This window comes from Nyctereutes procyonoides, unplaced genomic scaffold, assembly GCF_905146905.1.
Source record: "Nyctereutes procyonoides isolate TBG_1078 unplaced genomic scaffold, NYPRO_anot_genome, whole genome shotgun sequence".
Classification (NCBI taxonomy): Eukaryota; Metazoa; Chordata; class Mammalia; order Carnivora; family Canidae; genus Nyctereutes; species Nyctereutes procyonoides.
Genome location: NW_026575020.1, coordinates 25509403 through 25537270, shown reverse-complemented (window position 1 = coordinate 25537270; position 27868 = coordinate 25509403). Strand labels below are relative to the sequence as shown.

The window sequence follows — 27868 nt, the reverse complement described above, 5'->3', positions numbered from 1 at the left end:
ACCACAGGTAATCACATATTATTTACCATTACATATATACTGTAAGACTCATTCTCACCATCTGTCATGATCATATAACAGCATCCAAAAGAAATGGATGTATACCGGAGCACGGTTGTATATTCTAATACTGTATAACCCTTAGGCTAGAGACTTTTTTTTTAACTCCGTTTTTTTTATTATTATCTTAAAGAATTATTATCGTTTTTTTTTTTTTTTAAAGAGAGAGAGTAAGAAAGGGGCAGAGGGGGAGAGAGAGAGAGAGAATCCTAAGCAGGCTCCATTCCTAGCATAGAGGTTGACACAGGGCTCAATTTCATGACTCTGAGATCATGACCTGAGCCGAAATCAAAAGTCAGATGTTTAACTGACTGAAGCACCCAGGCACACTCCCCCTTAGGCTAGTGATTCTTAAATATTTTGGTCTCAGGATCCTACTATGAAAGTCTGACTTATGCTGGAAAGACTGAATTTTTATCATTGGCACCGAATACTGTCAATTGCTCTCCTTGAAGTGACAAGCTCACTCCATTTATTTGAGAAAATATCTGCCTCAATAACCAACACTGAATAACCACAGTTTGTCATTCTTCCTTTTAAATAGGAATAGTGTTCCATGATAAAAGTGTCTAGGGCAGCTTACAACAAAGACAATTACACAATTATCAACCTTACAGGTATCTTGGTTATAAAATGGAGCATTAACTCATATTTTCAATTAAGGTCTAACATTTTTTATGGTACTTTAATTTACACTTCATTTGTATTTGTTGTTAAGCAGAGCTAGACACTTAGAATAGCTGTTGATGCTTACGTAGGATTGTCACCATGCTCTTCAGTGTATGTGAGTGTGTAAGTGTAAAAACATCTAAACATGTACCTAGCTCCTATTTTCCAAATATACTATATACAAATTAATGAATATGTAAACAAAGAAAATTTTCAACTGTCAATATCAGAGTGTTTCCAAGGTCTTTTTTTTTTTTTAATAGAGGGAGGGAGGGGCAGAGGGAGGGGCAGAGAATCTAAAGCAGGCTCCATGCCTAGTATAGAGCCTGATATGGGGCTGGATCTCATGACCCTAAGACCATGACCTGAGGCGAAATCAAATGTCGGATGCTTAACCAATGAAGCCACACAGATATCCCTCAAAGGCTTTCTTTTAAGATGTTGAAATAAGTTTTGGAAATTACTAATTTAGGCAGAGTTTAACAAGTAATTTTGTTTTTTATTGCAGAACTTTTTAGGACCTTTAAAAATATCTAATATTCATCATTACTTTCTAAACAACAGAACCATTAAGAAATATTATTTGCTCACAGAGACGTTTTAATAGAAGCGAAAGGGAGTCTATCTAAAGTTTGGTAATCTAGAGCAGTAGAAGAATAGAAATTCTTCAAGTTCTTAAATTTGTTTGCCTCTAATGAATTTATGAAAATTAGTTAACCCCTTGTATATTTTTGAATTATTTAAATTTTATAAGTTTAATAGCTGTAAAGGATACAATGCACAGCATATACACACATACATATATACTTTATATGGTATATGTGATTTAAAGATATTTATTTTTTTTAAAGATTTGTTTATTTATTTATGATAGACAGAGAGAAAGAGAGAGGCAGAGACAAAGGAGGAGGGAGAAGCAGGCTCTGTGCCAGGAGCCTGACGTGGGACTTGATCCCGGGACTCCAGGATCGCACCCTGGGCCAAAGGCAGGCACCAAACCGCTGAGCCACCCAGGGATCCCCGATTTAAAGATATTTAAAATACAGAGCTATAGAGTTAGCTCATTTGATTTATTAAAAAATATTACATTGCTCTATAACCCAATTAGCAAAGCCAGTCTTCACTGTCCTACCAATCAGTCAAATCAGAATCACTTTCTGTCAAAAAAAAAGTCTCACTTCATTTTCAAAGCAAATAACATGTTAAAGTGTCCCCATAACAACCATCTCAGTTATTAATTTTATATTAGAAAGAAAGAAGGGGGAAGATAACTGAGGAGAGAGAAAAAGGAAGGAGTAAAAGGAAGGGAAGGGAGATGACTGAATAGGCACAAGGCCTTGCCAAGAGTTCGTATCCTGATTCTTCAGTATTTCTGATAGTTGCTATATATTCTTCATATTGTCCTTCTGGTATTCCTTTGAGGCTTTTACACCCCAGATCAATGCATCATTGTAATATTCAGGATGGGTAAGGAGTCTTATTTTTTATAAAGTAGGAAAAGGGAGATTAGAAAGTAGATGGGAAAGAAGATGTAGTGGACCTAAGATATCACTCTCATTATATGCAAGAACATATGGAAGTTGAAGATTTGGACAACTATTCCCTTCAAACCTGCTGACATTAATAATGAATTATTTAGGGATAAAACAGATGATGCCTAGAATTTGCTACACAAATGGTAGGGCCAGGGGAAGAGAGAAAAAGGAGTACATGGGGCAGGAATGGCCAAGGGATATTGTTATTGGGCTGTGTAACTGGTATCTGAGGTTTCAATAATACTTTTGTCTACTTTTATATATATTTTAAATTCTCCACAATAAAAATTAAACCCCAAATCTCCAAATCAGCTATCAGTCTTTAAGTACTCTTAGTACCTTGAGGTACTTTAATCTTATCTTAGTTAATATAAATCTAAAGAAAACACACAAATTTCCACTTAGCATTTCTATCTTCTCACTTGGATTTTCACTGAACTTTTTCACTCCCACACCCAAAATATTCAGGTTATAATAGAGAAGAAAATGTTAAGGGGACAAAAGAAAAATAGGAGATGTAAAGGGCAGCACTCCAAATCTATATTTGAACTAACTATACTTAAAGTTAAGATGTCCTAAATAGTATTATATTACCAGGAAAAAGATAAGCCATCTGAAAAAATACAACCACATATTTCCTATTTTAATTATAAGGATCAAGAGCAAATAGGATTATTCTTACCAATATGGCGTTCCCACAAAAGAATTGGCAGGAGATGCCATGGAAGCTGATCCAAAGTCAGCAAGTTTCACCTGGCCTGGTTCTGTCAGAAGGATATTTCCTGCTTTGATATCTCTGGGTTTAAGAAACACAGAAAATTATTTCTCTTTTCTTCATTAGATTGTGTTGAAAATGATAAAAATCAAATTAAAAAGTTTAAAATAGGGAAGGAGAAATCAAAATAATTAAGTCCTAGGATAATTTCTGTTAGGATAATGAGACTTAAGATCCAAATTAGAAAGTAAAAAATACAGAAGTGATATAAATATACAATGACAATTTTCTTCTCTAAAAGAGAAGACAAAATAGCTGTAAAGACAAAAGAGAGAAAATCAAGTAATTAGAGCATAGTGTATATTTGAGTTCCTGTTTATTGATACAAATAATGGTTTTAAAAATAAAATTTAATTAGCTGCCCACTCCATAATTTTAAGATTTCTGAATATATTAAAAAAGAAAGAAAGAAGGGACTCATATCCCCAATTCTTTTTAAAAGTTATTCTTCTCATTTCCAAAACTTAGCATAGTTCTTCTAACTAAACATGAATGAAAACTGAAACACATGGATAACGTAGGATCTAATAATTGCAAATTTACATTCAAGCTTAGTTTTTAAAATCAGCAAACATACTGTCCATGCAAATAACAGTATTATGGATATTTATATAACAGGATTGTATGTCTAGGTGGCACCAAAACACACATTTAACCTTTCCAAAAACAAAAACAAAAAACAAAAGACAAACACAAAATACCCACCCACCCACCCACCCAACAAACCAACCAAATTTTCAAACACTTGTCAATTCTAACTATAGTATTGTAATGGGTATAATATTAAATATCTTTTTCCTTCCATTTGCTTTATTAAAGAGAAGAGGTATTTGAGGCTGATAAGACTTTAGATTCTAATTCCACCTCTTCTATTCGTTTATTTATTAAGCATATAGATTTCTCTTGGACCTTACCATCCTCATCTTAAAAAAAAAAAACCAGGTAAGCCATTTAGCTTATAATAGCTCTGCTACAGCATTTAATATGTATTGCCTGACCCACATATATGATAAAAAAAAAGTGAGTTTCCCTTTAGAATAGTCAAACTTATATCAATGCTAAAAATGCATTATGAAAAAAATGCATTATGAAATAGTTTAGTTTTAACATTACTATCTGTTATTAAGGATCATCAAGGATTAATACTCAAAAATATAAAAAGTGTTAAATCCATGTCATGGGATCAATGAAAGATATCTGGCATTATCAGTTACTGGAAAGACAAAAGACCTAGATTTAGTTCTAGTCTAGTTTATCTGGCTTTGTAAAACCTTGGAAATATTAGTCACAAAATGGAGCATCACTTTATCTGTAAAATGAAAAAAATAAGACTACACAATCCCTAATGTCTTTTCCATCTTAAAAATTAAATGATTCTACAATTAAATTCCTATCACAAATCTATAAAATGTTCATATGTGAGAAAGCCCAGCACCATAAGTAAACAAAGATAAAGATGATCCTATAATGAAAATTCTTTAATTTTGAATTAAATCTTTTATCATCATGAAAAAAAAAAAAACTGATCCTAAAAGGAGATCAAATGTACTGGCATGTTTGTAGGACAACCCAAAAAATATGAGTTTATAAGATTTTGAAATGCTTTTGTGTGGCTAACACCAACAAAACTTATTAAGTTTTAAGTGGGTTAATAAGTTCCAGGGTTGATAAATCCAATAAGCCATTTGCTGTTAATACATGATAATTGTCAAAGTGCTTACCTATGGATCATGGTATGAGAATGTAAGTAGGCTAATCCCTGGAGAGCACCATGTGTAATTGCTGCTATTTCCACTTCTTGTAATGGCTTTTTGTGAACTTAAAATAAGAATTTATTGGAAAATAATTACTTACAGAATATTTTTGTTTAAAAAAATAAACATACATATGACGCAATTTAAAAAAACTAACATTTAGTGAGAAGATTTGTTCTCCTAGACAATAAAACATTGAAGCTACTGAAGTTTATAACTGGTATTACAGCTGTGTCTAGTTGTTAAAATGTATAGTTCACAGCCAATTTTCCTCTAACAACATTTAACAACTAGTTGATTATAAAAACAAAAGTAACAATAGAGAAGCTTCTCCTTATTCTCACGTATCTTCATTCTGAAGAACAGGTTAAGCTGAATGAAGAAAAATGCTTGTTATGTCATAATGTAAGAAAATTCACCTATTTTATGCTACTACAGGACAGTGCATACCATGCTGAGAATCTCGAAAAGGTGATTTTAATCTTTCCAGAAAATTTTTACATTACTTAAGAAAACCAAACAGAATTCTCATTTCATATGCTCTTACTTTTTTTCCTGAATAATTAAAGGAAACCTACCTTCCAGTAAATCTGAAGCAGATCCTAAACAATATTCCATTACCAGCTACATGGGAAGAAAAATTATAATCAATTAGTAAAAAGATTCTATTTGAGATAAAATAAATTCACCAAGGAGATAAAAAAGATGGCTTGAAGTAAAATAAAAGCGATCCATCATTTACTTTAAAAAATATATATTTATATATTTAGCAATTTGTTAAATGATAAAGTTAAGCCAGTGATACATTAATCTTTAATGTCAACATGTAATCACTTGTACAAGATGTATATTTCATCTATAATCACTAACTAAACTATAAAATATAGTTACATTGTTATAACTGTACGGAAACAAAAAACTGTCCTCTGGATCTATACGTACAAAGTTTAGGTTATAATTTAAATGTTTTGTTAAAGCAAACACAGAGCACCTCTTGTGTGCCAGTATTTTAAATATATTAACTAATTTAGTCCCCACAACTACCTTATAAGGTAGGTCCTATTATTATCCTTGGGGATCATTTCCGTCAAAAGAAAATTTACTGTTTAAAGATACAGTTATTAAGCCTATACCACTGTTGGATTACTACCTTGTTACCTCAATGGTAATGAAACAAAATTAATCTCCATTTCTTGTAATAAAGTGTCTCAATTCTCTACTGTTAGTATTATTATTATTTTTTATTTTTATTTATTTATGATAGTCACAGAGAGAGAGAGAGAGAGAGAGAGAGAGAGAGAGGCAGAGACACAGGCAGAGGGAGAAGCAGGCTCCATGCACCGGGAGCCCGATGTGGGATTCGATCCTGGGTCTCCAGGATCGCGCCCTGGGCCAAAGGCAGGCGCCAAACCGCTGCGCCACCCAGGGATCCCTACTGTTAGTATTATTTAGCTAAGGAATTACAATCTGTTCATATTACACCAAGATTCACCCAGACTTTACCAAAATGTTTGTGGTTAAACAGATTACAATATATGTATGTCAAAAAGATATGCTAGGGATCCCTGGGTGGCGCAGCGGTTTGGCGCCTGCCTTTGACCCAGGGCGCGATCCTGGAGACCCGGGATCGAATCCCACGTCGGGCTCCCAGTGCATGGAGCCTGCTTCTCCCTCTGCCTGTGTCTCTGCCTCTCTCTCTCTCTCTCTCTCTCTCTCTGTGTGACTATCATAAATAAATAAAAATTTATAAAAAAAAAAAAAAGATATGCTAACTTTCATCCTCAAATAAAGGATTGTTGTACAATGTTTGATAAACCACTTAAAAAATGATACTAAAAAATGTCAGAAAACATTTTACCACACACATCAAGTTCAGCTAAATCTCTACAGGTAACCTGTAAAAGTTCTATATCTTTTATTGCCAAAGAGTCTAAGAAAAGCTGCTCTCCTCTCTCAGTATGAACTAACATTTCAAAGTATTTTTGCATGGCTTTACACAACCATTATGAGACATTCTTGAATTAATTAATTCTAATACAATACCAACTAAATTATAGCAAGGAGAGGGCAAATACCTACCCATGCCGTGTGCTCACGTAAATAGCAGCCTTTGTATTCTATACTGTTGGGATGCTTTATTCTTTGTAGAAACTTGACTTCCTTAATAATATCCTGCCATTTCTATGAGGAGAAAAAAAAGGAATAAAGGAAAGAATTATGAACAGTTGCTTTTCCTTAGAAAGTTATATAACAAAAAAAGTAATTACCTGATTAAGCAGGGTTAACATACAACTTTGCTGTATTTGTAATATTTAAATAGGAAATGAATAAATTTAAAATAAATTATATTTATATACTTTAAACTCAATTTATAATTTATAAAGTTATTTTATTCAAGGTAGAACAAATTTTAGTTTGATAAAACTTATGAGTCTCATTAAAATTTTACAATCACACGCCAAGCATGTTGATGAAAACTATATACCATATTAATGATTTTTCTTTATCAGTTCTTCTCCTTTCTTTTTTTTTTAAGATTTTATTTATTTATTTGAGATAGAAGAGAGAACATGAATTGGGGGAGGGGCAAAGGGAGAGGGAGAAGCAAGCTGCCATATTTCTAAAGGCAGGAAAACTATTAGAATAATAGAAAACTTTAAGAAATATTTTGTACTAAAATTTAAGATCATATATCTACTTTATTTCACAAGTCCTCAACAAAATTCAGCAAAATACGTTTACAGTGTTTTATATAAAATGTGTACAATATAAGATGCTACATTCTGAGAACATTTCATGGACTTTAAATTTCAAAATTGAATGCTCAGAACAAAACAAAAACCCATATTCTTCAACATAAAAAAGACTTTCATGAAGGCTACTAATAATTTGATGTGGAAAGATGATATACTAAATGAAACTTTGTTCTAGGCATAACTAATCAGATTCCAACACAGTACCAGTCTGCCTGTGAAAGCTAGTTCTAAAGTTGTGCTATAGAATGGCAAATAAAAGTATAGTTAACTTATAAGAAACTTTGTAAAAATTCACGAATTTTTAGAAATTTTTTAGGTATTAAAATGATGGAAGAGTGATATAATCATAATAGTGTTACCATACCCACAATACAATTTTCACAAAAATAAGATTTACCATAAAATAGTGATTCCAAAAAAGTAGGAATCCAAAATCTTTAAAAAGGAAAGACTAACCCAGCAATTCTACCTCTAGGCATATACCTGAAATTCCTGAAAGCAGAGATTCAGAGAAATGAGCATACTCAGTTCAGAGCCACACAATAACCAAGTGGTAGAAGCAACCTAAGTGTCCACTGACGAATGCATAAACAAAATGTGGTGGTTCACACACATAGACACATATACACATACACACTTCAGGAAGGAAATTCTGACACATACTATAACATAGATGAATTTTGAGGACATTATTTTAAGTGAAATAAGCTAGTCACAAAAGGTCTAATACTGCATGATTTCACTTACATGAAAATAGTCAAATTTATAGACAGAAATGAGAATGGTGATTTCCAGGGCTGGGAGAAGGAGAAAATGGGGAATTACTGTTTAATGAGTTAAAGAATTTCAATTCTGTAAGATGAAAAGAGTTCTAGAGAAGAATGGCAGTGATGACTGCCCAACAATATGTTTTCAATGCCACTGAACTGTACACTTAAAAATGGTTAAGGTGGTAAAATTTGTATATTTTATCACAATTAAAATGATTAATTTTAAAAATTAAAACCAAAAGATCCTAGATTTAGAAAGTAGAATACATGTTACAAAGTAAATTTATACAGTTAAATAGAATACATTCTGAAAAAAACTAATCAGAATATTAGCGAATGAAAGTAGTATCAATGATTTTTTTTTCAAATTATTACACACTATTTTTTAGACTAGATATAACTGCCTGTTGGTTATTAAAGTTTGTTTAAAACAAGCCTTCAATAATTTCTAAACCATTAAAAGATTATAAGCAATATAATTTATTGTAAAATGTATCTCACTCTAGTTTACTTTTATAAATATTGGTACATCTTCTATGATACAGATAAGTAATATATTAATCCACAGTTTAAAAAAGTAAGCTCATTTCAGCTGCATATTTATTAAAAAATTAAAAGCAAGGGGTACAAGTTGGGAGGCTTTTGTAATGCCACTATTGTTCTATTGTTCTCTTTGTGGTTTTAGATACAACTTTAATGGGTATATGTAGTTTCTGAAAGAGAATTCATCGAAATATACACTTTTTATACTTTTCGTTATACTTTTTGTAAGAATTCCCATCTACCCCCATTAAAAAAACAGCATGTCATTCTCTAATATGCCAGTGAGAAAATATCCATTTCACCCACCTCAGTAGACTGCTTTCCACTATAAGACATTTTCTTGATAGCCACCACTTCATTGGTGCGCACATCTCGTGCCTAAAAAACAAAGCAAAGACCATTGTAAAAATAAATCCATTAAATCAGGGCAATCATTTCTCTGAGAATTGAAGCATTTATAAGCTATCATTTCAAAGAGGACATCAAAAGCATTGTTAAAGTAATTTTTATTTTTATTTTTATTTATTTTTTTATTTTTTATTTTTTTTTATTTTATTTTTATTTTATGATAGTCACAGAGAGAGAGAGAGAGAGAGAGGCAGAGACACAGGCAGAGGGAGAAGCAGGCTCCATGCACCAGGAGCCCGATATGGGATTCGATCCCGGGTCTCCAGGATCGCGCCCTGGGCCAAAGGCAGGCGCCAAACCGCTGCACCACCCAGGGATCCCAGTAATTTTTAAAAAACAATAAATACATAGTAAAAATTATCAAATTACCCAGGAGCTATTCATTAGAGAGAAAAATAAAGTAGGTTTATCTTTCAGTGATTTAGTTGAGAGAAAAAAATACAGAAATTGTAATAGTATTAGACAAAACAAGACTAGTATATATAAATAAGTCTATGCTAAAAATTTTGAAATCTCACTTCTTCTCTCAGAGAACACCAAATGGCAGATGACACTGGTTCTGCAGAAGGGCCCAGAGGTCCCAGAATGGGAATGGGAGGCTGCCTGCAGAGGCTTCAGGAGCGGCATCTGGAGCCAAGGCCATGGCACTCTTGGAGGCAAGGCAGATGACAAGTAGTGGATCCTGTCACCAAGCTGGGCCGCCTGGTCAAGGACATAAAGATCAAGTCCCTGAAAGAGATCTCTTTTCCCTGCCCATCAAGGAATCTGAGATCACTGACTTCTTTTGGGGGGCATCCCTCAAGGATGAGGTTTTGAAAATCATTCCCGCGCAAAAGCAGACCCGTGCTGGCCAGCGGACCAGGTTCAAGGCATTTGTTGCCATCAGAGATTACAATGGACATGTTGGTCTGGGTGTCAAGTGCTCCAAGGAGGTAGCCACTGCCATACATGGGACCATCATCCTGGCCAAGCCTTCCATCATCCCCGGGCGGCGAGGCTCCTAGGGGAACAAGATCAGCAAGCCCTATACTGTCCCATGCAAGGTGACTGGCCACTGTGGTTCTATGTTGATGCATCTCATCCCTGCCCCAGAGGCACTGGCATTGTCTCAGCCTCTGTGCCCAAGAAGCTACTGGTGATGGCTGGTACTGATGACTGCTACACTTCAGCCAGGGGCTGCACTGCCACCCTGGGGAACTTTGCCAAAGGCTACTTTTGATGCGATCTCCAAGACTTACAGCTATCTCACCCCTGATCTCTGGAAAGAGACTCTGTTCACCAAGTTTCCCTATAAAGAATTCACTGACCATCTTATAAAAGATCCACACCAGAGTCTGTGTAGAGGACCTAGACTCCAGCTGTGACTACCATATAATTTTATACAAGAAAAGTAAAAGTGAACTAAAGCTTAAAAATAAATAAATAAATTTTGAAATCTCAATGAAATGGACAATTTTCTAGGTAAAAAATTACTAAAACTGACTTAAAGAAAATGTGAGGAAAACAAACAACAGTGGCAGACTGAAAAGAATACCAATCAATTATCGTTCAAAGAGTCGTAAGTGAAAAATAGTTTTACCAGGGGAACTTTCCAGGATATAAGTGGCAACAAAAGAAAAGCTATCGCATTCATTTTATGAAGGCAGTATAACCCAATAAATTACTAAAAGCTCACAAACAGCACAAAATAGACAATACCAATTTCATTTGAAATATAGACAAAAGCACTCTACATAAAAACTAAAAGCCAAATACTCAAAGGACATTAAAATAAATTTTCAGGGCAGCCCCGGTGGCCCAGTGGTTTAGCGCCGCCCTCAGCCTGGGGCGTGATCCTGGAGACCTGGGATCGAGTCCCATATCGGGCTCCCTGCATGGGGCCTGCCTCTCTCTCTCCCTATGTCTGCCATGAATAAATAAATAAAATCTTAAAAATAAATAAATAAATTTTCATTTGGATAAAATATACAATCATCACAGCAATGCAAAAGATTTGGATACTAGGAAAACATTTCACCATTTACCACATTTTTTTTAAAGATTTTATTTATTTTAGGATGTGGGGGCAGAGAGAGAGAGAGAGAGAGAATGCATGGACACCTGCACACATGTGCATGAGCAGAGGGAAGGGCAGAGGGAGAGAGAGAAGCAGGCTTTCTGCTGAGCAGGGAGCCCAACAAGGTTGGATTCCAGGACTCCAGGACTCCAACCTGAGCAGAAGTAGACATTTTATGGATTGAACCACCCAGGCTCCCTCATTTACCACATTTTTATTGAAAGTCAAAGAGCTAAATATATATGTCAGTGTTCAGTAAATGCTGAAAACTTAGGAAGGGCCCAACACTAAAGGTACTCAATTACAAGGAAGGTCAAATTCCTAGAAAACCTTAGAAAGATAATTTCTCAACATAACAAATCATGTCTATTGTAAACAACTGCTAATCAGAATTAACACTGCTACAAAGATATAATTGTTCACCACTCCTGTGGAAATTCTGAAAACAAAGTAATAAGAATATAATAGAAATATGATCATTAACTCTTTGGAATCCCAGAGCCACACTCTCACTAAACAGACACACACGATTAGCTGTAAATATTTAAAATGACTTTGTAAAAGGGTCAAAATCATCTCAAATCACCTGTGGAAGAAATAATCTTCAGTTTAGCCTTGAATGAATTCCCAAAATTAAATGTTCTAAAATTAGATTATGGGAATAGGTATAAATCCTATTTACTAAAAATCACTGAAATGTACACTTAAAGTCGGTGAACCTATAGCATTCAATTCATACCTCAATAAACGTGTTAAAAAATAGCACATATGTTAAGTTACACCTCTACTGTGTTGCTTTAAACAACTTTTTAAGGGAGGTCTGGGTGGCTCAGTCAGTTAAGCTTCCAACTCTCGATTCTGGCTCAGGTCATGATCTCAGGGTGGTGAGCTTGAGCCCTGTGTTGAGTTCTACACAAGGCATGGAACCTGCTTGGGACTCTATCTCCCTCTCCTCTATCTCCCTCTATCTCCCTCCACACCCCACCTCCCAAGCTCTCTCTCTCTCTCTCTCTCTCTCTCACTCACTCTTATTCTCTCTCAAAATTAAAAAAACAAAACACTGTGTAGTGGGTCCTGGGAACAACTAATGACATTTCAATTTCAATTAGTAGTAGACAGGTTAATGGAAACTTGCACTACTTGTTGTAATCAGTAAAGTGGATCTAGCCACATAAATCCTGCCTGAGTACTTTTTTTTTTTTTTAAGATTTTATTTATTCATTCATGAGAAATGCAGAGAGGCAGAGACACAGACATAGGGAGAAGCACGCTTCCTCACAGGGAGCCCAATGCCGGACTCAATCCTCAAAGCCAAAGGCAGACAATCCCACAATAAATTTATTTTTCCAAAATGTTCTCTGCTTAGCTATGAGTCCCTTGATTTTAATCAACAGGTGTTAAGAGCAATATTTTTTCTTTTATAACAGCTTTATTGAGATAGTTTACATTCCATACAAATCACACAATTAATGTGTATGATTTCATGGCTTTTAGTACACAGATATATGCAACCATCAGTACAATTTTAGAACATCCATCATCTCAAAAAGAAATCTCCAAATTGTTCATTGAAAAAATAGTTAAAACGGTAAAAATTTCATGTGTATTTTACAAAAAAAAACAAATTCTCTATTAAAAAAAAAAAACATGTCCTTTAGCAATCACCCTCTAATTCCTTTCCCCCCTTCACTTCAGACTTAAGCAACAACTAATGCCTCTGACCCCTCTAGAGATTTACTACCCATTCTGGACACTTCATATCAATGGAACCATATAACATGTGGTTATATGGTTTCTGTTTGCTTCTTCCATTCAGCATGCTTTTTAGATTCGTGACTCATGATGTTAAGCATCTTTTCATGTGCTTCCTGGCCATCTGCACATCTTCTTTGGAGAAATGTCAATTCAGATCCTTTGCCCATTTTTTTTTTTAGATTTTATTTATTTATTCATTGAGAGACAAACAGAGAGAGGCACAGACACAAGCAGAGGGAGAGGCAGCTCCTCACTTGATGTGACACTTGATCCTAGAACCCCAGGATCACAACCTGGGCCAAAGGCAGATGCTCAACTACTGAGCCACCCAGGTGCCCCCTTTGCCCATTTTTAAATTGTCTTCTATTGAGTTGTAAGAGTTCTTTATATATTCTAGACAAATACATTATAGGATATGTGATTTAAAAGTATTTTCTCCTATAAGGTTGTTTTTCAACATTTAAAACACGTTTTTTATTTTGATGAAGTCTAATTTATCTATTTTTTCTTTTGTTGCTCATGTCTTTGTTGTCATCTAAGAATCCTTTTCCAAAACCAAGGTAGGCAGATTTACCCTTATGTTTTCTTAAAAAGTTTTATAGAGGGATCCCTGGGTGGCGCAGCGGTTTGGCGCCTGCCTTTGGCCCAGGGCGCGATCCTGGAGGCCCGGGATCGAATCCCACGTCGGGCTTCCGGTGCATGGAGCCTGCTTCTCCCTCTGCCTGTGTCTCTGCCTCTCTCTCTCTCTCTGTGACTATCATAACTAAATAAAAAAAAAAAGTTTTATAGATTTAACAGTTATATTTGTATCTTTAATCTATTTTGAATTTTTATATATGGTATCAGGTAAAGGTCCAATTTTATTGCTTTTCATTAAACAGACACTTACATTATTTGTTTTGAGAGACAGCATGCAAGCATGAGAGGGAGGAGGGGCAACAGGCAAGGGAGAAAGAATCCCAAGCAGACTGCCGGCTGAGCAGAGCCCCACAGGGAGCTGGACCTCATGACCCTGAGATCATGACTTAAGCCCAAATCATGAGGGGGATACTTAATCAACTGAGACACCCAGGAACCCCCAGATGTAGGGTTTTTTTTAAATGTGGTTTCTTTCTTTTACAAGATTTATTTATTTTTTAGAGAGAGCATGAGCAGTGGGGAGGGACAGATGGACAGGAAAAGAAAGAATCCCAAGCAGACTCCCCACTGAGGGTGGAGCCCCACAGAGCTAAATCCCACAACCCCAAGATCATGACCTGAGTTGAAACCAAGAGTTGGCCACCTAACCAACTGAGCCACCCAGCCACCCCACCGTATTTACTTTTAATTAGCCTAAGATAAAGCCTGATTTAAAAGTGGATATATGGAATGCCTGGGTGGCTAGGCGGTTGAGCATCTATGTTTGGCTCAGGCCGTAATCTCAGAGTCCCCAGATTGAGTCCCACATCAGGCTTCCTGCATGGAGCCTTGCTTTCTCCTCTGCCTGTGTCTCTGCCTCTCTCTCTCTCTCTCTGTCTCTCATGAATAAATATATATATATTTTTTACAGAAAGCCAAATGACCATTTAAAAAAAAAAAAAGTAGGGCAGCCCTAGTGGCACACGGGTTTAGCACCCCCTGCAGCCCATGGCGTGATCCTGGAGACCCAGGATCGAGTCCCACGTCAGGCTCCCTGCATGGAGCCTGCTTCTTCCTCTGCCTGTGTCTCTGCCCCTCTCTCTCTGGCTCTCTCATGAGTAAATTAAAAAAAAAAAAAAAGTGGGTTTATTAGGAGTGCCCGATATAGGTCCTTGGCCTCTCTCTCACCTTTTTCTAAATAAATAAATAAATAAATAAATAAATAAATAAATAAATAAATGTGGGCATGCTAAACGCAATGCAATTTTCTGGATTGATTCTAGAAAAAAAGAGACAGTGGAAAAACTGGAAAAATCTGAGTATGTAAGTTTGGTGTATCATTTAATCAATGTTGATCTCTTAGTGACAAAACCATGTTACATGGCGATGTACATTAGGGTAACTGAAAATTATAGAGGAAAACTCTTCTATTACTATAAAATCTTCTGTAATGCTATTTAAAATAGTAAGCTAAGATAGAAAATGATTATAATTTATTAAAACCCAACATATTAGTAATTATTACATTAAAATTAAATGACAAGGGGCACCTGGGTGGCTCAGTGGTTGAGTGTCTGCCTTTGGTTCAGGTCATGATCCTAGGGTCCTGGGATCGAGCCCTGCACTGGGCTCCCCATAGGGAGCCTGCTTCTTCCTCTACCTATGTCTGTGCCTCTCTCTCTGTGTCTCTAATGAATAAACAAATAACATCTTTTAAAAAATTAAATTATAATTAAAATGAGATACCTTGCCCATTACATTAAAAAAAAATTTAATGTCTACAATATTTTTCCCTCCCTTCAGGATCACTTGTTGTACTTCCTTATCATGTCTTGTTAGTCTCCTCTACTCTAGAACAATTCCTGAACCCTTCCTCATCTTTCATGACAATGGCATTTTTGAAGAATATACAGTAGTATTTTATAAAATGTTACTAAATTTGTGCTTGCCTGGCATTTCTTCAAGATTAGATTCTGGTTATACACCGCAAGAGTGATTTTGTCCTTTTCAGGATACCATATCTGTAGGAATACAGTGTCTGTCTGTTCCTCCTTGATGATACTAATTTTCATCACCTACTCAAGGCTTTGTCTGATTTCTTCCAATGTATATAGTTAATAGTTACTGTTTCCTACCTTGTATCTAACAAGTAATCTGTGAAGAGATACTTTTAAACTATGTAAGCATCCTGTTCATCAAACTTTCTCTCTAGATTTAGCAACCTCTGAACGGTTCTGGCCACAATCTTCACTATGATGATTACAAAATGCTAATTTTTTTCCCAACTCTATCATTCCCTTCACATTTAACAGTCAACATCATATTATGAAGAAAAGTCCTCCTTTTTATCCATCGATTCATCATCTGTCCTGGAAATTATAGATTCCTATTTTATTCAATAGGTTATATAAATCCATTGCCATTTTTTATATGGATGTTCATATTCCAGGATTTGTCAGTGTGAGCCCCCTAAATCTGGCTCTAGTGTCCTTTTGACAGCCCCCCCCCCGCCTTTTTTTGCCTAAAGCACTTTTTAACTTTCTGGCACACGATGTTCTAAGGCTTATCTTTTAATGTTCCCTGTCCCTTAAATAGAAGGAGCCATTACTCCAAGGAGCTCTTGTTCCCTTTAGTGAGGAATTCAAAATCTATGTGCTCACCGATTCTGAGGTGTCATTGCAATGACAATTTTGTGGCAGATACAGAAAGGAGATATGCTATATATATATATATATATACATATATATGATTAGGGGAAGAGATACATCCTATTGAATCTCATAGGGTTCTTCCTTACTTTCCTGAATCCATATTTCTTGTTTTATAGTTAGGATCCTGACTCTAAATAACATCAAAATAATTCACTGCTCAGGGCAGCTCCGGTGGCGCAGCGGTTTAGCGCTGCCTGCAGCCCAGGGTGTGATCCTGGAGACCCGGGATCGAATCCCACATCGGGCTTTCTGCATGGAGCCTGCTTCTCCCTCTGCCTGTGTCTCTGCCTCTCTCTCTCTCTCTCTGAATGAATAAATAAATCTTTAAAAAAAATAATTCACTGCTCAGTCCTTTAACACATAGTTTCAGAACTGTCACACACATTACAATATGAAACAAATATATTAAGAGCTGAAGATTTGTCTGCAGTTTCTTTCTCCCAGACTGAAGGTTTATAGTTTAAAAAGTTACTTGTATTAGTTCTATTCTTTCCTCCAATGTGGTTATGTCTGAAATACAGTTGGATGCATTGTTTGTTTGCCTTAAAAAAAAAAAAAGATTTTACTTATTTATTCACTGAGAGAGAGAGAGGCAGAGGGAGAAGCAGGCTCCATCTGGGGAGCCCGATGTGGGACTCACTCCCAGGACCCCAGGATCACAATCTGAGCCAAAGGCAGATGCTCAACTACTGAGACACCCAGGCGCCCCCCTCCTATTTGCCTTTGACATGCTCCCTCATATATACTGGTTACATTTTAATTTTTAAACATATTAAATATTTACTACACAAAAGGTATACTCAAACAAGTATCATTCCATCCTCTAACTCTTCCATTCCAATCCCCACCACAACTATCATCATTCTGTATCCTGAATTGTTGATTGTATGGGGGCATAAATTATCTAACTTCATCAAACTACACATTTAATATCTGTATATTTACTGTACATAAGTTGAACTCAATAAAATCAGTCAATTTAATATATACCACCAGCACACTGAATGGGCTACATGTCAGGATTTTCTAGTGTGGTGGTGATAGTGGTGGTTGTTGGTTGGTTGTTGTTGTTCTTCTTCTTCTAAGATTTTTATTTATTTATTTGAGAGAGAGACAGGGAGAACACAAGCAGTGGGAGGGACAAAGGGAAAGGGACAAGCAGACTCCAGGTAGAGCCTGAAGCACAGCTCGATCCATAACCCCAAGAGCTAAAGTCAGACACTAAACAGACTGAGACAGGTATCCTCTCAGTGTGGTTCTTTTATTGAGTCCAATTCTAAGATTCTATGTTTATTTTCCCTTGGTTCTGTATTTCTCCATACTAGTGTAAATGGAGAAGGGACAAGCATAAACTCAGACAAAACTATAATACCAAAAACAGGGTTATTTTTGAAATATTAGGTCCCCTCTAGGTCCCTCTTCTCCCATCTTGTGTCCAATCTGGAAATTAAACAAACGTGAACAACAAACACACACATAGAGCATGTGTACATTAACAAGATTCTTCAAGGATGTATACCTAAATGTTAATAATGCTCTCTTTGGTAGTGAAATTATAGTTCTTACTGTATTTTTATCCTTTTTGTATCCAATTTGGGATATGAACCGAAAGTTCAAATTGTTAAGAATTTGAAACATATTTTCTCTAGGGAAATAATATTTTAAATTGTGGTTTTATTGCAAAGATGCCCACTACAAAAATAAAAACAAACAAAAAACCCCTAAATCTGTAATACTGACAAAATATTAAACATCTATATAGCATTTGTTGCTTGAGGGAGGGGGAAGCAATTTTAATAGGAAGAAGAAATAAAGAATGTGAATAGAATTCTTCCCTACAGATTAAGAAAAGAATTCTTAGAGGTACTTTATGGCTTTAGAATAATAGTTCATTGGCTCTCTTTGAAAATTACAATCTTTAAGATAATAGACATGTTTCTTAAACTACCAATTTTATCTCCTGGAACCATTTACTTATGAAGTGTACATTATTTCTCTACAGGAAAAAAAAAAGTCAACAAACACTTCCCTTTTTTCTTTTTTGGAAAAAGTCTGTTTCTGAGGTTAAATTTTTTTTTAAAGATTTTCTTTATTTATTCATGAGACACACACACAGAGAGAGAGAGAGAGAGAGAGAGAGAGAGAGGCAGAGACACAGGCAGAGGGAGAAGCAGGCTCCATGCAGGGAGCCTGATGCGGGACTCGATCCCGGAACCATTGGGATCACATCCTGAGCCAAAGGCAGACGCTCAATCGCTAAGCCACCCAGGCGTCCCTAATTCTTTTTTAACTTAGAAATAATTACAGACTTACAGAAGTGTTGGAAAAATATTACAATTACCATACCCTTCACCCTGCTTCCTCTAATGTTAATATCTACATAATATAGTGCCATTGTCAAAACTAACAAATTAACACTGGTAATATTATTAACCATTAACTAAACTAAGGCCTTATTTTAAGTTCACCAATTTTTCCACTAATAAACTTTTTTATTGTTGTTCCAAGAGCCTACGTTGCTTGGTTATCATGTTGTCTTAATTTCCTCCAGCCTGTGGCAATCCCTCAAACCTTTTTCTTTCGTAATGCTGACACTTCTGAAGAGTACTGGTTATTTTGTATAATGTTACCCAATCTGAGTATATTTCCTCATGATTTAAGTTTATGCATTTTAAAAATAAGAACAACACAAAAATAATGTAACCTCAGTTTCATGTCAGAGGGAGAGTATGTGATGTGGACACTGGTGATTTAATCATGAACACTTGGTTAAGGTAGTCTGCCAGATTTCTCCACTGATTTTCCCATTTCAATTAATAAATATCTCTGGGGCCATATTAGACATTATGCATATATCCTCTTCCTCCTCAGAATTTAACCCACTAATTTTATCACCAATCTTGGTTGCAACAATTACTTCTCTTAGTTGTTCTACATTTAATAAAAGGAATTTGTATTTGCATATATATACATGCATATATATACACATATATATACATATATATCTGTGGCATGTGAGAGAGAAATAGGATCCTACTAATATCTTCACAATTCCAATCAAACAACATAGTGTTATTTTCCAGCCTTCCCCCTTTCCTTATTTGTAACTTCTTTCTTGAACAGTAAGAAAACTGGTTCTCCTTATCTAGAATACATTTACTTACTTATCAAATCTACTATATAGTTTCAGAACGGCCAAACCATATCCCTGTGAGAAACTGAGTAACTACAGTTCCTTTTGTGTTTAGCCTTATTCAGCCAAAATAATGTTTCAAAAATCATCTGAGATTAGCTCTTTTCTCCCTCATCCACTTCTGTGTGTTTATGTTATTTCTTTACAATACAGTTAGGTTCACATGTTATAGTTGCAAGCATTTTTATTTCCCCATCATAGTTTTTTTTAAATTAACATTAAAGAACACTTAATAAACTGGTAAAATTCACTCTTTATGGCATGCATACTGAAGTAGATTGCAATTTTGGCAATTATGAATAAAACTACCATTAATTATTCATATGTAGTTTTTTGTGTGAACTTGAGTTTTCATTTCTCTTGGATTAACATTTAGGAGTGGGAATGCTGGGTCATATGATAATAGTATGTTTAACTTTATTTAAAAACTGCCAGACCGGGGTGCCTGGGTGGCTCAGTGGTTGAGTGCCTGCCTTTGGCTCAATTCATGATCCTGGGGTCCTGAGGTTAATTAAGTCCTATGACAGGCTCCCCACAGGGTGCCTGCTTCTGCCTAGGTCTCTGCCTCTGTCTCTCTCACGAATGAATAAATAAAATCTTAAAAACAACAAATGCCAAACCATTTTCCACAGTAGCAAGACCATTTTACACTCCTACCAGCAATTAATGAGAATTTCAATTGCTCCACATACTCACCAGTACTTGGCACTGCCTATATTTCTTTCAGCTCATCTTTCTTTCTTTCTTTCTTTTTTTGTTTGTTAAGATTTTATTTACTTATGAGAGACACAGAAAGAGAGAGAGAGAGGCAGAAACACAGGCAGAGGGAGAAGCAGGCTCCATGCAGGGAGCCCGATGCGGGATTCGATCCAGGGTCTCCAGGATCACATCCCGGGCCGAAGGCAGGCGTAAAACCGCTGAGCCACCCAGGGATCCCCTCATCTTTATTTATTTATTTATCTATCTATCTATCTATCTATCTATCTATTTATTTATTTTTTCCTCATCTTTATTTCTAAGTCATTTTAATAGGCATACAGTGGTATCTTACAGGTCTTAAATTTGCTTTTTCCTAAAAACTAATGATGTTGAGCATCTTTGTATGTTTATTAATCATCTATATTTTGGCAAGATCTGTTTAGACATTTCGCTCAATTTTTATTAGGTTATTTTAATGTTGAGCTGTGAGAGTTAATTTTTTGAATTTATTTTTATTTTATAGAGAGAATGCATGCAAGCAGAGGGGAGGGGAAGAGGGAGAGAGAATCTTCAAGCAGACTCCTTTCTGGATGTGGAGCCCAACTCAAGGCTCGATCTCTAGACCCTGAGATGCATGACCTCAGTCAAAATTAAAAGTCAGACACGACTGACTGAGCCATTCAGGTGCCCTGAGAGTTCTTTATGTGTTCTGGATACAAATCCTTTGTCAGATATGTGACTTGAAAATATTTTCTGCCAATCTGTGGCTTTCCTTTTCATCTCTTAACAGTATCTTTAAGAAAACAAAAGTTTTAAATTTTGATACAGTTCAACTTATAAATTTTGTCTTTTATGGGTAATATAATGTCTCTGTTGTTAAAGATTTTTTACTTACGTTTTAGTCTGAAAACTTTATAGTAGGCTTTATATTTAGCAGGGTGATCCATTTTGCACTCATTTTTATAGAAGGTATGAATCAAAGTTTATCTTTATTTTTTAAAAAGATTTTAAAGTAATCTCTACACCCAATGTGGGGCTCAAACTACAAGTCCCAAATCAAGAGTTGTATGTTGCACCAACTGAGGCAGCCAGGCATTCTTCAAAGTTTATTTTTATGCATATGGATGTCTAGTTGCTCTGGTACCATTTGTTGAAAAGACTATCCTTTCTTCATTGATTTGTCTTTGCACCTTTGCCAGGAATCTGTTAACTATAGTTGTATTGGTCTATGTCTGGACTCTGTTCTGTCTGATTGGTTTATGTATTTATCCTTTTAACAATATCATACTATCTTGATTACTGTAGGTTTTTGAAATCAGATGATGTGAGTTTTTGAACTTGTTTTCTTTTTCAAAGTTGCTTTGGCTAGTTATTTCACTTTCCCTAAAATTTTTAGAATTTTTTTTAAAGATTTATTTATTCATGAAAGACACAGAGAAAGACGGAGACACACTGGCAGAGGGAGAAGCAGGCTCCACAGAGGGAGCCCAGTGTGGGACTAGATCCCAGAATGCTGGAATCACATCCTGAGCCAAAGGCAGACACTTAAACGCTGAGCCACCCAGGCGTCCCTCAAATATGCTTGTTAGTATCTATTTTAGAGGGCTGCTGAGATTTTGACTGGGACTGCATTGAATCTATACATCAATTTGGACATAAGTGACAGTATAACATTAATCTTCCAATCCATCAACACAGTATATCTCTTCAATTTATTTAGGTCTCCTTTGATTTTTTTCAACGTTTTATGGTCTTCAGAATACAAATCTTACACATTTTTTTGTTGGATTTAAGCTCAAGTATTTCATTCTGTAGTTACTATAAGCAGTACTTTTAGCATAAAACAAATTTTACTCGTTCACTGCTGACATACAGAAATAAAATGAAGTTTTGTATATTGAGCTTGTATCTTCCAACTTTGCTATACTCCTCTATTAGTTCTCAGAGTCCTTTTGTAAACTGGGAATTTCCAAAGTAAACTATCATGTTGTATGTAACATGGTAAATATGTGGATAAATTTTTAAATACTTTTTTCTCTTAGATTCTTTAAAATACATGATTGTTTAAAGAAAAAATTATAACACTGAATTATTTATTTATAATGTATGCTGATGTGGGACACTGGCTTGCTCAGTTGTTGGAGCCTGCATCTCCTGATCTCAATGTTGTGAGTTCAAGCACCACACTGGATATAGAAATTACTTAAAAATAAAAAAATAATTTAAAAAATCTAGTGTGTGCAGATGTAATACATTAGACAAGAATAGCATAAATAATATAGACATTTTTATTGGAGTAATTAATATATAACAAATGAACTGAAAAGAGGATGGGATACTCCTCTCATAGAGTATAAGTCAGATAGTTAGAAAAGGTTTTTTTTTAAGTGTTTATAGAGGGGCACCTGGGTGCTTTGGTCAGTAAGCATTTTCTTCAGCTCAGGTCATGATCCAGGGTCCTGGGATTGAGCCCCGCATCGAGCTGCCTGCTCAGTGGGGAGTCTGCTTCTCCCTCTGCCCTTCCCTCTGCTCACGCTCTTTCTCTCAAGTAAATAAAATCTATTTTTAAAAAGGTGTTTATATATATATATATATATATACACATAACAAAATACTTAAGTGATCAGTGAAGAGCAAAATACTACGTATCATCCATTCTCACTGCCTGAGAATAAAGATAAAGCCAAAATTGGCTATAGGCCTAAAGACAAACTGGATGTTGTAGAGAGCAAAAAAGAGGAGGAAAAAGAAAATATATACAACTAATCATTCTGTTTCAAACCATAAAACTCTGAAGATCCGTTCGGAAGCAATTTTATTTTTTTTTATTTTTTATTTTTTTTAAATTTTTATTTTTTTTTTTTAAATTTTTATTTATTAGGCACACAGTGAGAGAGAGAGAGGCAGAGACACAGGCAGAGGGAGAAGCAGGCTCCATGCACCGGGAGCCTGACGTGGGATTCGATCCCGGGTCTCCAGGATCGCGCCCTGGGCCAAAGGCAGGTGCTAAACCGCTGCGCCACCCAGGGATCCCCGGAAGCGATTTTAATGAACCAGTTAGAATGATCTGAAATCACCATCAATTAATTATATGTAAATTGCTTTTATAGATCTTCTTTGTATATTTTTCTCGCTTTTTTTTTTAAGATTTATTTACTGACTTGAGAGAAAGAGAGAGAGAAAGAATGGAGGAAGGGTAGAGGGAGAGACAGAATCTCAAGTAGACTCCCTGCTTAAACATGGAGCCCAGTACACGGCTCAATCTCATGACTCTGAGATCATGACTTGAGCCAAAATCTAGAGTTGGATGCCCAACTGACTAAGCCACCTAGGCTCCCCATACCTTTTTTTTTTTTAAATTAACATTGAACAATTTGCTGTAACCACTGAAAATATAAACTCACCAAGCCCCTAAAAGAATACAGATTAGTAAAATCTTATACTAGAAAAAAGAGGTAAATATTACAACTCATTCTTTAAAATGAAGAAAAATAACTTTAAAAAAATGAATTTGCCAGGATCATACATGATCTGTCATATTTGTTAGCAAGCTACCTATCTCCCAAGCCAGTGCTCTGTAACCCATCTACTGACATACTGGTTCTACTTATGGTATTGGAAACTAAAAGAGAAATTTTTATCTTCCTGGCAATCTAGAGAGAGTAGTCTTTTTGGACAGCTAATTCTTTCGGTTTGCTTTCAAATACTTATGATACCAGCCCTTGCTTGATTAGCTTGCCTGATGAGATAGCCAGCATACCTGGTTCAACTGGAGTATTTTTAAACTTTAGGTGATCCTTATTGTCAACTAATGAAAATTCAGAAATGTTATGAAAACTATTTGCAGTCATCTAAAAAAATTAGGTAAGAAGGTCCTTCCTCTATATACTCTATAGACAGATAATAGATATTAAAAGCCCTGTCATGGGGTAGGGATGAGAGAAACAAAAACCAAAAGCATTCATTCATGTGTGTACTCTCACACACACAACACATACTCATAGATTTGATACCATGAAATACAAAAGTTAGTGACCTAAAAATGGGATTATGGCAAAAAGATTAAATTCTGGGCTACATTCAAACTTTGTTCATCTAGCTGGCACATGTTTCCCAGACATCAAAACAATTAACAAAAAACACCTGCTTTGAGCAGTTGCCCTTGATTCCTTGATGCTTTCACATGCAATGGTTCCTGATGGGTGATTCCAACCTGAACCTAGGTTTCCTGACTTCCTAAAACAGCATTTATCTTGTTTCCCTCATTCATTTTGTTATGAAAATATGTCAAACATACAGTAAAATTGGATTCGTTCAGTGAACTTTTGTTATGTCTCACTAGGTCAGAAGTCAGCCAACTTTTTCTATAGTGAGATACTAAGTAAGTATTTTAGGCTTTGTGGGCCAAGTACATATTATCTTTCTTTTTCTGTTGCATTTTCTTCCTTTTTTTTTTTCTAATTGTAAAAACCATTTTTTAAGATTTTATTTTTAAGTAATCTCTACACCCAACACGGGGTTCAAACTTACAACCCCAAGATCAAGAGTCACATATTCTGCTGACTGAGGCAGCCAGGAGCCCCTGTAAAAACCATTCTTAATTTGGAAGTTGAGCAAAAGTAGTTCACATGCTGGATTTGGCCCCACGGGCTGTAATTTCCCAGGCCCACCTATAGATAAATCTTTGGGCAATATTTTGCCGCATTTGCTTTGAAATTTTCTAAAGTACATATGATCATCACAATGTCATTACTTATTATTGCAGAGGATTTGAGAATACACATTCTCACCCTTGGTTCCAAAATGCTTCTTCATATATTTTTTCTAATAACAAAAACATCCTTTTTTAAGATTTTTATTTATTTATTCATGAGAGAGAGGGGGGGGGCAGAAACATAGGCAGAGGGAGAAGCAGGCTCCATGCAGGGAGCCCGACGTGGGACTGGATCCTGGGTCTGTCTCCAGGGTCATGCCCTGGGCTGAAGGCGGCGCTAAACCACTGAGCCACCTGGGCTGCCCAAACATTCTCTTAAATAACCACAGTACTTACCAAATTTAGGAAATTCAGCATTGATATACTATTATCTAGTACACATATAGTCCATATTCAAATTTCATCAATTATCTTAGAAAATTTATAGAAAATTTCTTCCAATCAGAATCCCACATTGTGTTTAACTGGGTCTCTTATAAGCCAGCTCCTGACATCTAGCTCAGACCAATTTGCTTTTGCTGCTCCTGTGAGATCCTTCTTATGGGACTATGAAACTTTCTTTCCCAGCCACAGATCTTTAAAATATTCCAGGTGGGTAGGACAACTCCAGAAACTACTACATAAGGAAGTCTAAGCACTAGGGAATCATCTACCTATATATACAATAATTCTCTTCCATGAAGTACTACCATGTGCACCCTCTTATCAGAAAACAAGTTCTCTTATTCTATCAATTTAAACTTTAGTTCAAAAATGTGTATTCATGGAGTGCCTGGCTGGCTCAGTTGATAGGCATACAACTCTTGATCTCAGGGTTATGAGTTCAAGTCCCACACTGGGCGCAGAACTTACTTAATAAAAAAAGAAAAAATGTGTATTCACCTTTCTACCCTCACTGACACTATCTAAACTCTCAGTCTCTCGGGGTACCTGGGTGGCTCAGTGGTTGCACATCTGCCTTTGGCTTGGGTTGTGATCCCAGGTTCCTGGGACGGAGTCTCACACTGGGCTCACCACAGAGAGCCTGCTTCTCCCTCTGCCTGTGTCGCTGCCTCTCTCTGTGTCTCTCATGAATGAATGAATAAATAAATCTTCAACTCTCAGTATCTCTTTTTTTTAAGATTTATTTATTTATTTGAGACAGAGAGCATGTGCGCATATGCACATGGAAGGGCAAATGGAGAGGGACGAGAGAAACAGACTCCCCGCTGAACACAGAGCCCCACAATGGGGTTGATCCCACGTTCTCTGAGATCTCAACTTGAGCCAAAATTAAGTCAGACACTTAACCAACTGAGCCAGCCACTCAGGTACCCCAAGCCCTCAGTATCTCTTTCCTAAATTATCACAAAAGCTTCAAAATCAGCATCCTTTCTTTGATCTTTGACAATGCCAATTTTTCCTCCACATTACTACAAGAATAAACTTTCTATATTATGAATGGGAATATAATATCTCTCCTGCACTTCAGTAGGTTCCCTAAAGACTTTAGAATCAAGCCTACATTTGTTAGTATGGTGTATGGTGCTGTCTTCAAGAGTCTTTGCTTGTCTTTCCATTTTACCTTTCTCTGATACATTCTTAGTCTCCACTATAACCTGATTTTTTCTGTTGTTTTTTTACAACCTTGATTTTAAAACCTACCTGCTCCAGTCACTTTAAAAACTAATGACAAGTTATAGATTTGGGGTAATACAATTTTAAAGATTTAAAATTCTTAAATTACTGATATTTTGCTAATATGTTATTTAACTCAGCCCCTTTAATGCAAGGAAAAGGATCCTAACATCACTATCCCCACTTAACATATCAGATGGGAAGGTCTAAAGAAGAGAGAAAATCTAAAGAAATTTATACTTTCATTACTAACAATGAAATACCAATTGCTCCAAAAACACATATATTTACAGAATGATATATGAAAACTCCATGCAAATACAAATATATCACACATTAACCTAGAAAGTCTTACTACTAATACTTGCCCAAAACAACTATAAAAGCAGGCAATATATGTAAAACAACCGCATGAAACTACTGAAGAGCAACAAATGCAGGGAAGGCTTGAGACACTAGAATGCTTGAGAGAGACCAGAACGCTTGAGAGAAGACAACCTACAAAGTGAGCTATAAATTTACTCCAGCTTCATCCCTGAATTTGTGGTACAGAAAAATAAGAGTCCTAGGAGAAAGCCAGGCTAAGGAGATAGAAGCCAGAAACAGGAGCTTCCAAAACAGACTTACAGCGTATCATCTCAAAAAAGGGAGCTGAAAAGCAACGGCTCAAAAATCTGCAGGGGCTCCTGGGTGGCTCAATTGTTTGAAAATCTGACTCTTGGTTTCGACTCAGATTGTAATCCCCCTGTTGTGAGACTGAGCCCCATGTCAGGGCTCCCTGCTTAGCAGAGAGCTCTGCTTCTCCCTCTCCTTCTGTCCATCCTCCCATCCTGCTCTCTCTCTCAAATAAATAAATAAAATCTTAAAAAAACAAAACCCTACACAATCCTAAACTTGCCTACCTGCCTCACTTGTTTCTTCCCATAGAAACCACAATAAGTGCTCTTGTCCATGTTTTTCCCTTGCTTCCTCTGCCTCCTCACTGACACCAGTGCTTCTGCAGACGCCCCCCTCTGGCCTGGCATGCCCTCTTCTCTTGGACCTGTTGAGTATAACAAACCATCTTTCCTGTAATCACCTGATCTTGATACCTGATCTGTTTGTGTCCCCATACCTGAATAAAACCTAAATTTACAACAATAATAACAAACTCTTGATTAATTCAAAAGATGGCAAGAACAAAAAAAAAAAAAAAGATGGCAATAACAGGGGTGCCTGGCTGGCTCAATTGGTAA

At 36.0% G+C, this 27868-nt stretch overlaps 1 protein-coding gene and 1 pseudogene across 1 annotated transcript in view; one reads left to right on the top strand and one right to left on the bottom strand.

The window, feature by feature from the left end:
* TAOK1 (TAO kinase 1) overlaps positions 1-27868 on the bottom strand; it is a 146189-nt gene that overhangs the window by 60915 nt on the left and 57406 nt on the right. Inside the window, exons 3-7 of the mRNA XM_055319146.1 lie at positions 9169-9240; positions 6873-6974; positions 5372-5417; positions 4761-4857; positions 2947-3060 (exon numbers count right to left, since the gene is read on the bottom strand). Of these exons, the coding sequence (XP_055175121.1) occupies positions 2947-3060; positions 4761-4857; positions 5372-5417; positions 6873-6974; positions 9169-9240 (431 nt within the window). The remainder of the gene's footprint in view (positions 1-2946; positions 3061-4760; positions 4858-5371; positions 5418-6872; positions 6975-9168; positions 9241-27868) is intronic.
* Positions 9811-10692, top strand: LOC129509214 (40S ribosomal protein S2-like; annotated as a pseudogene).